Raw genomic sequence first — 15,505 nt, 5'->3', positions numbered from 1 at the left:
AATCACAATGTTTACTTGCTGACACCTATCGTTGTCTTAAGAAACGGCATCTCATCATCAGTCAATGCAAGGCAAGGGTGGCTTATGCATTTTTTTTCTCGAGAAACTGTCTGGAAGGCCTCCAAGACCTCCCTTGCCCTCTGTCTTTTTTATATATGCCCATAAATCCAGAAACTAGGCGTGGCTGTCCGACGGTGTCTCGAATGTGAACTTCAGACAGACCTTTTACAAGTTTTTGAAAGACTGACGAAACTTCGTTGACAAGATCCGCTTCGTTTACGACATCCTCCCTAGAATTGACTTCAACAAAAATGGGGTAATCGTCTAATAGTAAACACTTTTTGACACCCTCACACCCCAGTGTACCCTCGAGATGAACATTAAACTGCCCAATAAAAAGGTCGCTTTGATACGGCGCCATCCAAGAACCCATGCATATGCCATTTCGTTGCGCACAAATTCCATTCACCCATTGTATCAGCTTGGACTTCAAATAAAAACTGAGTAGTTTAAACGTCCCTCCACTGTAAATCCACTGTTGCTTCTGAACTTGAACTAACATGTTGCGTCAATGCGGTCGTTGACAGCGACTAGTAACTCCTTTTGAGGAATCAAATAAAATAAATCTTCCACGTCTACAGAAAAAAATTGGGCCAGATTTCGGGTTGTCATCCTTAAGATAGCTGATGACGGCATCAAAGCTGCGTATTGAAAAAGGATCAAAAATTGACAACCTGGACAGATGCTTCCGAAGGAAGTCCGAAACCGATTTTTGCCACGAACCACTTTCTGTCACAAGGACACTGAATGGCCAGCCGGTCTTGTGTGTCTTGGCTGTAAAAAAAGGCATAGAGGTTCATGCCCTTACTCCGGTTGACTAACTGCCCAAACGTTCCAGGTCAGGCCGGTCACAAAAAAAAAAAGCTTCCTCTTTAACTTTTTCAAGATACACTCCGAACTCATTGGAACTTTTTTTTTTTTTTTCAAGGCGAATCTTGATTTATTTTGAAACTCAGCCGTTAGAACCACAACGAATGAACCCTCAGTATCCGACAGACACAAGGATATTAGATTCAAGTCCACAAAAAAGTCAACCACAGACGTCAGGTTTTCCGTCCTTCCGGTTTTTCCATGCGACTGAACCAAACACTCAACAGCCTCACTGACACATCTGGGTAGTTCTTCCTCTCCCACAGAGTGCGCTACAGTCCTCACCAGCGACACCAGTTCCGCTGGCTTTAAGTCAGGCCGGAGTGAAAACGTAGAGACAAATCTAGTTTTTGGATTTGTCTTTCCATTTGCCGAGTAGCCACTTTTGTTGGCCTTTTAGCCCCCGCTCAAGAAAAGCGCTCCTTCCGTACGAGTCGGCGCACTCGAAAGTAGTCAAAAATGGTATCGTGGCATCCTGCATTTGCTCGACCTTCAAGAAATCATGCTTCCACGTGGTGGGGAAAAGGTTCAATGATCAAGTGAAGAAATTGACGGAAGCAGGTTTTTCTTTACGAGTAATCGGGGACGTATAGAGTGGCTGATTAAAGGGATACCTCAATGAATTTTGAAATATGCCCGTCGTGCTCAGAAATAGGCTCAATATGATCCACAATATCCGTAAACAAAAATCACACGTTTGTATTTGGAGCCTGCTGGCTGTATTTTTCGTTATAACCGGCCCACTCTGGCAAGCGCTCAGAGAGCAGCCAGTGGAGAGCCCGTCACATCTGGCACAATCAGAACGTATTTCGTTTCGGGATCACCAAAGCTACGGCGAGGCTGACATCGTCAGGATGTTCTAGCCATTCTAGCCGCCGAAGCGGTTGAAGAACGCAAGCAATCGGGCTCCCGCAACAAGCCGTAAAGCTGCTTTTGTGTGAACTTTGAGTGACAGGTTAATCTTCTATAACCTTGTGGACGGAGAACAGCGACGTTTGGGACACAAAAAAAAAAAAGAGAATTCCGTCCAGTGAGGAGGTCCTCCTTCCCCTATTTTCTTGTGCTCGCCGTAGAGCTGTCCGGATGACGTCAAATTCAAAGCATCTGTTGTTCTAGGCGAGACAGTAATTGTCGCTACCTGTCGAGGGTTCTAGACGAGGATTACTAACAAGGCATTGGCGACATCCACCAGGTTCTCTTTGCTAATCGTTTCATTTGTTTCAAAATTCTTTTTCGTGCCTTTGAAAACGTTAGACAAAAGAAATAAGCGCCGAAATTTTCTTGTAGTATCTCTTTAAAGGGATACTTCAACGAAATTTGAAATATACCTCCGGGGTTCAAAAATAGGTTGAATATGATCCACAATATTTGTAAATGACAATCACACGTCAGTATTTTGAGCCTGGCGGCTGTATTTTTCGTTTAAACGGCCCACTCTGGCAAGCGCTGGGAGAGCAGCCAGTAGAGAGCAGGTAACATCTAACGCAATCGTGACGTAGTTCGTCTCGGGACAAGCAAAGCTGCGGCGAGGCCACAGGCGTGGCTCACGTCGAGAGTATAGCCTAGTCGTTCCAGCCACCGAAGTGGCTGCTTTTGTATGAATTTTGAGTTATAGGTTAATTTTCTATAACCTTGTAGAGGGATAATAGCGACTTCTGGGACACACAAAAAAGATCCTCGGGGTAAGGGGAGTTCCTCCTTCCACCTCTTATCTCGTCATGGCCCGAGGCGAGACAAACGTCGTCAATACCTGCCAAGGTTCCTCGACCGTGATTACAAGCGAGACGTTAGCGACATCCACCAGGTGCTTTTTGCTAATCATTTTTATTTGTTTTAAAATTCCTTTTCGTGTTTTTGTGAACCAGATATTAGTGTGTCGGGTGTGATGCTGTTTCTTTGAACACATATAGAGCAAAAAAAAAAAGCCGAAATTTTGTTGTAGTATCCCTTTAAGTGCTTGAAAGGTCATGTCAGTCGGGCACTACAGGGAAAGATCAAGGAGACCGGCGGTAATCTCGTACCTACATGGTGTTTCGCACAATGGTAAGAATGTTGCGAGGCGTTGTGATGTACAAGTGGAGTATTACGCTCCCAACAAATTATTTCAATTGTGTAAAAGGGTCTGGGAGTCAGGGGAGGGGAAGACGAGAGGTGAACGTGCCTGTGGGAAAAGGCATCTGAACCGTCTTTTTTTATGTCGGGTGGGCGCGGTGTATTGCATTCCTCTATCCTGTGGCAAGTGTACGTATGCCAAACTGGAAGCTGCGTTAATAAAAGGCTTAGGAACACCGTTCGTCTCTTCGAGCGACTCGTCGGGCCAAGTAGCGGTCCACTGTGATAGCTGCGGCTGCTCTCCAGTGTTCGGTGACACAAATATTTTGGGAACGTATAAAAAACAAAGGGCGAGATTGGAAGATCTTGGAGACCTTCCAGATAGTTTCACGGGGAAAGGGATGTGGTGTCCCTGCCACACTTACCCTCACTGACTAACGTTTGAGTCGGCGTTTCTAAAAACGACACGTGTGAGTACGTGAACACTGTGATTTTACCGTTTTTAAGATGTGTAGTTTTGACAACAAGGAGGTGCAGTGCGCATAAGCAATCTGGGTGGCAGGATGTGGGTGTGTGTTTTCTTTTTTTAGCGTTTTTTGAGGTTTTAATGAAAATATCGGTTGCGAGTGAGCGATTGTCCGTCGTCGTCTTTTCTTACTGAGTTCTTTTGTTTCGAGTGTTTTTAAATAAGGATGCCTGGCAATATTCCCACATTTCAAGTGCGAATTCTGGACATTTGACACGCATTTAAAGGACCCTAGATTTAACCGTAGAAGAAGCTACAAGAGCGAGCTCTGTGGCTTAAGCGGACTTGCCGAACAGTTGTGCTTGTGCAGTGAAAGAATGTTCAGTGCAGCATGCTCGGGCTTGTACGTTTTACTCCGCTCGCACTTATCGTGTTTAATATGTGCAATGCCCTTTTCTTTCACATGTTCACATGAACATAGGTTTGTTTATCAACATTGATCATTTATAGTAACACTGCGATTCAGCTCGTTCTTCTGTGTGACATTCATTATAGACCCAAAAACTCATGAGACCAATAAGCCCTTCCATAGTTTGCAAAACGACATATAGCATTGGCCGCGTGTGCCATAATCAACATAGAAAAATTCATATATTGTGGCGATTTGCGTATGTGAACGTTGTTGTTAGTCAAGGACAACTCTGGTGATATGAAATAACATGGCGAAAGTTCAGTGTAAGCACGTGCTTTGTCGCAAGCCCTTTCCCACCCATGAGTGATTATATATATGTATATATAAATATATATATATATATATGGTTGGATGATATATTCGGGAAACTCTGATGCGTTGCGCGAGGACAGCGCAGCAGAGGTTGTCTGCACTATTTCTCCAGAGGGCGCGCTGTCATCGGGCCGAGGTCCGCTCCGATTACAAACCGAAACTTAAAAACCCGTCGAAGTTGTGCGGTTTTTCAGGACGCCGTAAAATGCTTCGCGTGTCTTCTATCATTCTGCACTTTGTTCATTTAGTGTTTTTTTCGATTCTGCTGAGCAACTTTCTAATTGAAACCATTCCCTTAAACACAGTATTAAAAAGTTAGTTACGCAAAAGTAATTAACAATCTAATTATCCCGGACTTTAATAATTTGCCTAAGTAGGCCCCTGGCCCAGGACCAAAACAACACACGATTATTATTATTATTTATTTTTTTTTTTTGCGACGCGTAGTTTTTTGCAATTTTGAATTTGTACGCCTTCGCTGAAATACCCTGTATATATATATATATATATATCAGGGTGTCGAACCCGAACCGAACCCAACCGAAAACCGGAACCGAACCGGTATTTTTTCCGCAACTGAAACTGAACCCGAACCGTTATATTGTTATCGCGATGAACCCGAACCGGAACTGAACCGGGAAAAAAATAACGGTTACCGGCTCATGTCAAAACGGTTCGGCCACGCGCTGTTGACAATGAGTGTGCTATCAATGCCATTTGTTTTTTAAGTGCCGTCAACTGACACACACCTCGCTTACATATTTTTCTTCTCCACTCTGTCTTAGGAATATAAACGCTGCATCCATGAATCCTGACAAACGCTGCATTCATGAATCTTGACATAGGAACCAGTATTGCGCTGGTCTCGGCTTGCACGGAAGAAAAAAAATTAAAAGGCTGTGTAAAAAAAAAAAAAAATCGCGTCACGGGGTTTCATTTTTTTACAATCTCGTAAATCCTAAATGCTGCTGTGTGCTCATTTCATAACACGTTTCTAGAACGCGCGAGGTCTTGAAGCTTGCTTCCATCGGAATGAGAAAAGAAAAGGCTGTGGAGTTTGATAATAATGCATCCGGTTTCGTATAGGCACTTAGAAGCTAACATATTTGTGAGACAGCGAACTCTTCTATTTTAATATTTATCCTATTACGTCCTTCTGGCGTTGCGTTCGGTGAAGTGTTTTTCATATTCCGTATCTTGTTTAATGAAAACTTCTTTAAGGGTCTAATTCGAGTTACCGAAGGCAAGTTAAAATAAAGAAAGCTGTATTTTCTCCCCACTGTTCCTTCAATTGCTTACACGCCGAGGTCGCGGGATAGTTAGCGAGTTCTACTTGTAAGTGAGTTTGTTAGGAGGTCGCAGATTTTACAGCTACTGCGTCGGACCCAATTAGATGAAGTCGGAATGCGTTAACGTCGGTGAGGTAACCTTTGAGTGCACATAAAGAAACCATTTCTGGTAGAAATCCCTGAGCCTTACACTACGATGTATCCCGTTTCGTATGTGCTGATTTCAGATGCTTTATTTGTAGTTTATTTTGATGTTGCATTTTGTCATTTATAATTTCCGAACCGGTTCGCGGATCGAATTAGTCGAACTATAACTGAACCGGAACAAAATTAATTTACCTGAACCTGAACCGTAACCGAACCCGTATTTTTTTCGGTTCGACACACTGATATATATATATATATATATAAACGAACATATGCAGATGAATGAACCGTACTTGATCAAAGAACCAAAGTTTTCAGGAACCCACCGAAAGCCAAAATAAAGGCGGAGCCAGGATATATATATCCTGGCGGATGGGAAATAACGGCAGGATATCGGTTATATATATAAATATACAAGCGATATATATATATACATAACCGATATATATATATATATATATATAAACAAAAATGTTGCGAGGTGATCTTTATTTTTTTTTGCATTAAAGTCAGGGAAAGGGAACGAGAGCTGACGAAATATTGAACCAGGAGCAGGGATCGAAGCCGCAACTTTCGCCTATCAGGGGCGACGTTTTAACCGATTAGACCCTCCCGGTCACTGGTTTCAGCGGACTCAATTGTTGACCAGGCCAATAGCCGCGTTTACATGACTGCGACTCGGTCGCATTGAATCCAGTTGTCGCATTCAATGCGGTCATGTAAACGGCATAATTCGGAAAGAAAGTGCATCGCATTCAAGTCGCTAGACAGAGGTGGATCGAGATGGCGAGTGCGCATTCATTCAGCCCATGTAAACGGAGGTCGCATTGCATTTTGGAACGAGGAGGATTATGGGAAGGCGCTCGCTGCGTGAGAGAGTGAAGAGCTGCGAACAAGGCGGCGGCCAACCTCGTCGGCGGCGCGGAGAGCTGTCCCGTATGGTCGGCCGCCATTTTTTCCCGAGAACAAACGCGAGCTTTTATCGCCATCATAAGTAAGTGGAATATAGCGGAGCTCCTCGGTGAGGGCGGCCCCCGTCCAAGCCTTGCCAAGTACGTCTAGCGCGTCCGAAGGGGTCCTAAACACTTCGGCGCAAGCACGAATGACACAGAGAGCTCTGAGCACTGTAGAGCACTGCATGCTAGCGCAGAACGAGCAGTTGCTACCTCGGTGCCGTTCCTGGCTACGCAGGAGCCTTTCGGACTCGGAATCCGGTTGGTTCGGTCGCGATCGGCGACGTCTTGCGCGGCGAAGCGCGGTGGCGTCCTCAAAGTTTGCGCACACACGTCGCCTCTGGTCCAGAGTTACCCGGCGGCCCAGCCTGGAGCCCTAAACGCTTGGGTTTTGATGTTTCTTCCGTCTCGTAACCTCTTCTACAGCACCGAAGACAGTGGGCACGTTTTTTACGCTCACTGAACGCGTCGAAAGTGGAAAGGCCTCCACGTGCGATGCACTGGAAAACGTGCTGCGGCTGGTGCCGGAACTGCATAACTTCGAGCTTTGACACGGCGTGGCGCCACCTTCGTGTAGGGCTTGGTGCGCATTCATGTAAACATTGCCGCGTCGGCTTCGTCCGAAGAAGGAATGGAGTGGATGCGCTAAAGTTGCTTTCATGTAAACAAGGCTGATGTGTACTGTTACCTTCCAATTCGCGTAACTGGATAGATTCTTTAAATAATTAAAAGCGCCGAAAAAGACAAGGACAAAGAAGTGGAACGACACAAGGCGCACTCGCAACTGTGGTTTATTTCGAAAAATAAACCACAGTTGTGAGTGCGCCTTGTGTCATTCCACTTCTTTGTCCTTGTCTTTTTCGCCTCTTTTAATTATTTAAAGAACCATGAACCAACTGGCTGAACTTCCCACTTAACTGGATAGACGCCAGCCAACATATAAACGGTGCAGCCTGTTCCCATGGGGAGGAGCCATACCCTAAATACACTGTAAGGCGGGCCCCTTCCCACATTTGCTAGCTGAAATGACGCTCTACGTCACTGCTGCAAGTATAAGCTTGCATGGGCCTTAGTTCAGCAAGTGGCTGGCGGCTATCTAGTAAAGGGAATTCGAAACGATCAGTACACAGAGAGTTGATCAACAATTGAGCCAGCTGAGACTTGTGGCCGGGATGGTCTAGGATTCCTTGTTCGGCTGCCGGGAAGTGCGGACGCGCGGATGGTGAATTACGACCGAGCTTTGATAACGGTCGTCGACGGTCGTGGTGACAGGGCTTTTTGCGTACCCGCGGACTTTCGTATTCTGAACCCGACGCTGCCGGATGGAAATAAAGTGAAACACCAGGTTTACTTGCACTGCGATGTGAACGCATGGCCATTGAGGAGTGGAGTGTTTATGGAGCCTTTCGAAAAGGTCGACTTACTCAACAACGTCGCAGGGCTCCGCGCTTACAGAAATGCCACGTTTGGCTGTGTAGCCTGAAGAGCGCGGCCGCAAAGGAACTTTCGCTCAGTTTGGGCTAGCTGGGTGTGAAACGCAATCTGGGCATTCTTGTTGACACCAACAGGCAAGACATTTAATTTCAAGGTACTTGACAGATTCAACATATTCCAATGAAACACACTTGCATGGTACACATTTTGAGTGATGTAAAACAAAAGGGAAATCCAGACGCACGTATTTAAGGGGATTATGGAAACAGATAAGTTTAGTCTTATTTACGTTAACATCCATAAGGTTTCGCTGAAACCACTCCATGACTGTAGTCGCAGCACACTGTAGTGAGCGGGCGGCATTTTCGAAATTAAGATGTCGAGTGACTATTACGGTATCGGCCGTATATTGATAAAGCTTGGCTTCAGAGAGAGGTGTTGAATTATCATTAACGAACAGATTAAATAGAAGTGGAGACAAAATTGAACCCTGGGGTACCCCTGCTCTTAGCATTGTTCGCGGACTGCGGGACTCAGCTGCAATTACAAGCTGTGAGCGATTTAAAAGGTAATTGGACAGAAAAGAAAAAAACGGGCCACGAAAGCCGTAGCTATGCAGCTTTCTCAAGAGGACTGAATGGCTGACCGTATCAAACGCCTTCGATACGTCTAAAAAAAAGGCACAGCTAACAAGATTTCTTTCAAAACCGGAAAAGAGTAAATCAGAAAAGTCTTCCAGCAGAGGTTGAGTTCTTTTTCCCCGAATAAAACCAAACTGACTAGGTGAGAGGACATTATGCACGTCTAGAAAGGATGACATAACTTGGAATACGTGTTTTTCTAGGATTTTAACAATAATTGGTAATATAGAAATTGGGCGGTAATTTTCAATCTTATTCGCTCCACCTCCTTTGTATAAGGGCCTTACAATAGCAGTTTTTAGTTCATCAGGAAGAACGCAACTCTCAATAAAGCCATTCAACATATGAAGCAATACATGCTTGATAACTTCATAATTTCTGCGGAGATCGGAAACTCGGATGCCGTCAATGCCTTGAGTTTTGGAAGACTTGAAACTAAACAGTAACGAGTGCAGGTCGACATCATTGAGCGGTGGAAGAAAAGCAGAAGCTGCGACGAAATTGTCGAAAGTGATAGAAGAATCTCTGCTTTTACCAGAAAAGGTCGTAAAAAAACTGTTGAAATCTCTTACAACAGTTGAAAGATTTGGACCGAAGTTTTTTTTCAAAACGTTATCAACAGAACTTGTAGAAGGGTTGCCACGAAACTCATTGACGAGAATCCAAGTCTGTGTCATGTTCGAGCGAGACTCTGAAAATTTTTTATAAAAATACTTTCGCTTTGCCGAGCGAATCATAGCATTTACCATGTTTCTGAAAATTTGATAGTTCGATTTAAGTACAGTATTACTAGGCGAACGCCTATATCGAGCCCACAAGTTATTCTTTTCTGCTATTGCCGCCAAAATGTCTGCATTCAACCAGTAGTGATTAGGCCGACGTCTTTTAACGCAGATTTCTTTTCTTGAGGAAACGTAAAACATATTAATGACATGAGCGAACTTTTGGTATATGTCCGTGGAACTAACTGATTGAAGAAACCCATTCCAGTCGAAGGAAGAAACAAGACGATCAAATTTAGCGGTGTCAATAACAGATGTTCTAGTGCCCAGTAAGCTATTTTGCGGGGAAGGGTTAACATTGGACCACCGACATGAAATAAAGTAATGATCTGCAAGCTTCTGTGTGATAATTGCTGAGTGGACTCTTTGTGAACAAGTTCGGAGATTGATATGGTGTATACATGAGACGACCAACCGACCCGAGAGAATTTCTTCACGGGTCGGAGCATTTATCAAGCTGCTAATCCCGTTACCAGAGAGAGTGTTGAGGTAAGTGCATACTGAAGGCTTTGAGGGGGTCAAAATGTCGATGTTAAAATCGCCGAGGATGCATAATTGATCGTAAGTGGACAACTGCCGAAGAGCAGCATCTAGTTCATTCAAAAAATTGCGTACGTGTTCTGATGGAGGCCTATATATTGCTAAAATAATAATTCGAAAAATTGGAATGAATTCAAAGTAATATGTAGTGATATCAACACTTCAGTTGACGTTTTTGTTCTCTCCGAAATTAATATTGCAGCAGAAATGACAAGTCAGTTTTCTATGCCAACCTACGTTTACCACTCGGCCATGTGGCAGAGGGGGTGGGATTGCAGTCTATGTTCGTGACAACTGGTCGATCAATAATAATAATTTAATAATAATATTTTTTTTATTCAACATTGCAAATAATAATAATAATATTAATAATAATCAATCAATCAATGTTTCAATCAATGTTTATTAAAGTGTCCAGGAACAACCAATCGGTCTTAGTGCTGGCACACTAAAAAAATGAACAAATACACACACATACAAACACGCATACACACGAGTGCAGAAGGAGAACGTAGTTCTTTAGTCTGAGAATAAAAATATTAACAAGTATGAAAGACACTCAAATCAACAAGATAAATCAAAAGCACACAACAGAGACATCACCAGGTGTAAGAGCAAAAAGCACATACTACATCAACGCTTCAACTGATCAGCCCTTTTCCTGCAAGAGGAAGATTTGAACAGCATTTCCGAACTTGCTCCCGCATAAGTTAAAAATATCAATTGTGTCAGAGTAGCGATTATAACACTCAGCCGATCTTTGTATCGGGTTTAATTGGCTAAAATGTCGAGCTATATAAAAACATGATTGTAGCCGTGTAGGCACACGTGGAACTCTGAAGCTCACTTCAGACAGAAGGCTGGGAGAGTTAATCGAGCCGTGCAGGGTCTTAAACAAAAACAACAAATCTGCCTCCACCCGACGCTACTGCAGGCTCAACAAGTTGACAAGTTGCGAGTTACACACACTATTCAGACAAGGAGCACCTTTCTCAAGGTAACGATATTTAAAGATAGAAATAAATTTGTTTTGGACTCGCTCGACTGATAAACTGTTAGTTTTGGGAATGCCGTTCCAAACAACCGAGGCGTACTCTAGCTGGGATCTAACTAAGGAACAATACAGCGTAAAAAAAGGGGACGGGCTTTTGAATTTCTTCGTTATGCGAGACATGACACCTAACGTGCGCAAGGCCGATTGAACCATTCTGATAACAGGAGTGTCAAATCTCAGGGTTGAATCAAGACAACTCCAAGGTCCCTCAGTTCACTTACACGTGACAGCAGTTCGCCATGATAACTATATGGAAAGAATATATCATGGGTCTTGCGAGAATATGTCATTACTTTTGTTTTAGAATGATTCAAACGGAGGTCATTGTCTAAACACCAAAGACCGAAGGAATATGCGTCATTCTGAAGCGCGGTGCAATCCTCTAAGGTCGATATTTTTTTGTAAAGTTTTATATCATCAGCGTACTGCAGAAATGAAGAATTTAATATAACTCGAGAGTCATCATTTACAAAAATATTAAAAAGGAGGGGGCCCAACACAGATCCCTGAGGCACTCCAGAGCTTGCCTTGTACAAGGACAAGGTAGTATTGTTGACGCGGACGTAGGCTTGCCTATCAGACAAATAGCTTTTTAACAAATTGTATAGCGAACCACATACTCCGTAGGAGGAAAGCTCGTTTAGGAGGATGTTGTGGTTGACTACGTCGAATGCCTTACTCAAGTCGAAATAAAAAGCGTCAAGCTGACCTCTATTACAAACTACTTCAGAGGCAGTAGACGTTAAAGATACGAGATTGGTGGATGTCGATCTGCCGGACATGAAACCATGCTGATTAGGAATGACTATACTACGAAACTTGAAGGAGAGGAATTGATAGATTACCATTTCAAAGAGTTTGGAAACAGACGAGAGAAGAGAAATCGGTCTGTAATTAAGAACATCACCACTATTTCCAGATTTCTGGACCGGAACAACCACTGCCAGTTTCCAGTCGTCAGGGAATATCCCTGACGTCAAGGAGTTATTGAAAATTGTGCACAGTATAGGCGTAAGTAATTCATGATAACCCTTAACAATTGCAGCGGGTATCCGTCATGACCTGCAGAAAATGTGGGTTTCATTTTCTTAATACATAACCTAACACATTCCTCATCGACAACCACAGAACCCAATGAGTCACCAAGTACGTCCGAGTGAGGCAAAAGAGTTGAGGAGCAGTTATTATTATTAATGTAAACTGACGCAAAGTGATCCGCAAAAAAACTCAGACATGCTCTTCGCACTGCCGCTATGCTGATTCAAGATGATTTCGGACTCAATATTCTTCCCCAAGCGCGATTTAGCGTACCTCCAAAAATTTCTTGGGATTATTAACAAGATCTCATTCTACCGAGTCAGAATGCGCCTGGCGATCACGGTTTAAAATTTTCTTACATCGCTTTCTGCAAATTTTAAATTCAACTTCCCACTTTGGAAGACCACTTTTCTTAAACCTCCTGTGCAAAAAATCTAAAAAAAATCAAATAATAACAATAATAACAACAACAATAATAATAATAAACGACTAACCTCGATGGCATACAATTTGTTTCTCATGCTGGCCTGCACTACACCGGTAATACGCTTCAGGTCGTCATCGTAACTGATCCGCTTGACATAGTTTAATTATACGGCGTTTTCGCCCCTCTGAACCAATGTCTGAACTAAGCTGGGTTCTTCACAGAAAAAATGTACGTATTGTGGAGGCCTCTACGGCCAGAGCGATGCACTTGATTTTGTCGCTCGTTTACTGACGCAATTCAATGAAGATGCCCGCTGCAACAGAGTCCAGCAATTTTATCGTGTCGTCTGCTACCAAAGCAAAGCGGAGTGCAATACTTCAGAAATGGCTTTCATCGTTGCAATACGACACTGAGACGATAAGAACATCTTCACAGTTAGACATCAAGAAGTTAGGTTGTTTACAAAAAACTATTTACTTTGAAGCAAAAATCTAGCCTTGTGTGGAGTCTCCATGCATTAGTCCATAGCAACGTCCCTAACAACGGTTTGTTCGGACCCAGACTTCATGTTGTGACGTATTCACTTACGGGGTCAATCGAGCACGATGCTCCTGAATCGACTTCAATCGGGACTTCCTGCCCTTGAATCTGCACTTCTATGATGAACTTTTCAGCCTGGTCACGCACTTCGCATATAGAAAACAATGCTCTCATTTCAGCGATGCCCCTGTTCTTTCCCTGCCGCTTACGCAAGTCAATTGGCTTCCGCGACGCCTGACTCTCGTCTTTTCAACGACATGCTTTTGCCACGTGTCCAACCTTTTTGTATTTGAAACACGCAGCGTTTCTAAAGCGGTACACATGGGGTTCGTGATTACCATTGCAGCGGAAGCATCTGACGCCGTTTGCCGTGGTGTCCAGTTTCATGCGTGTCGCTTGAATCAGACCCTCGCTCTTTTTAATTCCGTCTTGAGCTTACTTGCGTATATTGTGCTGCTGCTTCGCCTTTGCTTCCGCCGTCAGCGTCATGTCGTACGCAACCTCGAACGTAAGGTCGTGTTGTGAGAGCAGCCGATGTTGAATCGCTTCGTTCTTGATGCCGCATACGAATGGGTCCCTCATCATGACGATCCAGTGGAAGCTGTTTGTCACCGAAACCGCAGTCTTCAGCCCGCTTACAGAGCGCCGTAACATACTCCTATACCGCCTCACCGTGAGCTTGGTTTGTTCGGTAAAATAAGAATCTTGCGTACAGCTCCGAAGGCCTAGGAAGCATGTGCTTCCACACCGCCCCCTTGATGTCGTCGTAGCTTGCCGCGGTCGGTCCTGCTGGCTTGACTAAGGTCACGATCTGTCCGTACGTGTCCTCGCCGCAACAACTAAGCAGAACCGCTCGCTTCTGCTCGTCCGTGGTTATCTTGTTGGCAGCACAGAACATCTCTAGCCGTTCGACGTATGCATCCCAGGACGCATTCGTGCCGAGTCGGTATTCGCCGATCTTGCCTACCGACATTTTGCCTTACTCGAACGGGACTCGCCCGTCCGCGACCCGCCTCGTCACCAATGTAATGGATCCTTCAGACAGCGCGGTTGGAACAAAACAGTGGTTTATTTCCGTATGAGCGTTTATATCACTGCACGTGTTATGATAAGCGAACGCGGCTTGCGTTGGAGATAGGCACTGATAGCGATAACAACGATTATGTATTGTCACTACATGACAAATTGCCTCGAAGTTCAGTCTTTCCACGCGATCAAAAGTGCCGTTGTCCTATCGTTTTGTCAATATACTTGCGTGTTTAACCTTATGCTAACTTTTAAGAAGGTTCATCACGGCTTGGTGTAAAGCAAACTAGACCACACAAACGAACAAAATACATCTTCCCTTCGAAGTGTACTAGATATACGAGGCTCGTGCAAAATGTACATATGGCTGATCTGTTTAGGTAGCACGCAATATCAAAACCAGGAGCGTCATGGATTGCACGTATGCGCTACGCATTTCAGAAGAAGATTTATTGCGCACCGGCCCTTCGGCTTATAACATCGGCCGCGCTCGGACCTAAGCTGAAACAAGGTATAGCCAAGGGCAGGATTTTACTTGAAGTCTGACTGTTGTAGATGCTATGACCCGACGGAGTGAGTCGAGTAGCGCAAAACGAAATGCATCGTCATCAAAAACGTCGTTTTTTTGTATTACGGGTTGAATTTATTACGCACATATATTCCCAGAATAACGGCACATTCACTGTGCGCGATTTTTTTAGCCGGTGTAGCAGAATGAAGGACGGCCTGACGGCGCATGAGGAAACACTTTTGGCGGTGGTTGTTTGGGTCGATCCGACCTTAGCGCTGACTGTGGTCGGAGTTAATAGTAAACAGAGTATGGCAATCATTCGCATGCTTCGTACTTATTACATGGATGTACGAAAGGCTGTGCTTTTCATAACGGCCTGTACCTTCCACCATCTGACCTAACGGATACAAAAATTATGATTCCTTTTGTCCCAGGACGATGCATTTCTAAAACGAATACCGGGTCATTGGGGTGCTCGCTAAAAATGCGTCACGCGATTAGGCAAAAAAAAAAAAAAAAAAAACATAGACCAATGTTGCTACATGGCTTTATAAAAAGGGCTGATGGATGCTACTTTTTAATACGCCATAGCTGCCCCATCCCAGCGGGGATCGCTTCCGAACCAGAGAAAGACGTCGTCACCCTCGGCGTAGCTTCCGGGTCCTCGAACTCTTGTCCACCAGCTCCCCCTGGTGGTGACGTGGACCGAGCCCATGTTACGCCTGTTCACGCCTCTAATAGTACCACGGAAGCGGTGACTTTTTTCTTCCAGCCCCTGAATGACTTCTGGAGACAGGCCCTCTTCCAGTGTAAGTCCGGCGCTGCGAAAATGTCAGAGGAGAGGGGAAAAAATCTATTAGCTCAGCGATATTTCGTGGCACCCTCCTATGG

The 15,505-nt window shown here is 44.3% G+C and overlaps 1 protein-coding gene across 1 annotated transcript in view; it reads right to left on the bottom strand.

Moving 5' to 3' along the window:
- Window positions 1-15,191: 15,191 nt before the first annotated feature.
- The window catches only part of LOC8039620 (glutathione hydrolase-like YwrD proenzyme), a 259,339-nt gene continuing 259,025 nt past the window's right edge, over window positions 15,192-15,505 (bottom strand). Inside the window, exon 10 of the mRNA XM_042294763.1 lies at window positions 15,192-15,435. Coding sequence (XP_042150697.1) covers window positions 15,192-15,435 — 244 coding nt within the window. The remainder of the gene's footprint in view (window positions 15,436-15,505) is intronic.

The sequence above is a fragment of the Ixodes scapularis genome, unplaced genomic scaffold, assembly GCF_016920785.2.
Source record: "Ixodes scapularis isolate PalLabHiFi unplaced genomic scaffold, ASM1692078v2 PGA_scaffold6__148_contigs__length_123643588, whole genome shotgun sequence".
Lineage (NCBI taxonomy): Eukaryota > Metazoa > Arthropoda > Arachnida > Ixodida > Ixodidae > Ixodes > Ixodes scapularis.
The sequence above is the reverse complement of the archived record's forward strand: the minus strand, read 5'-3'. Positions and strand labels throughout refer to the sequence as shown.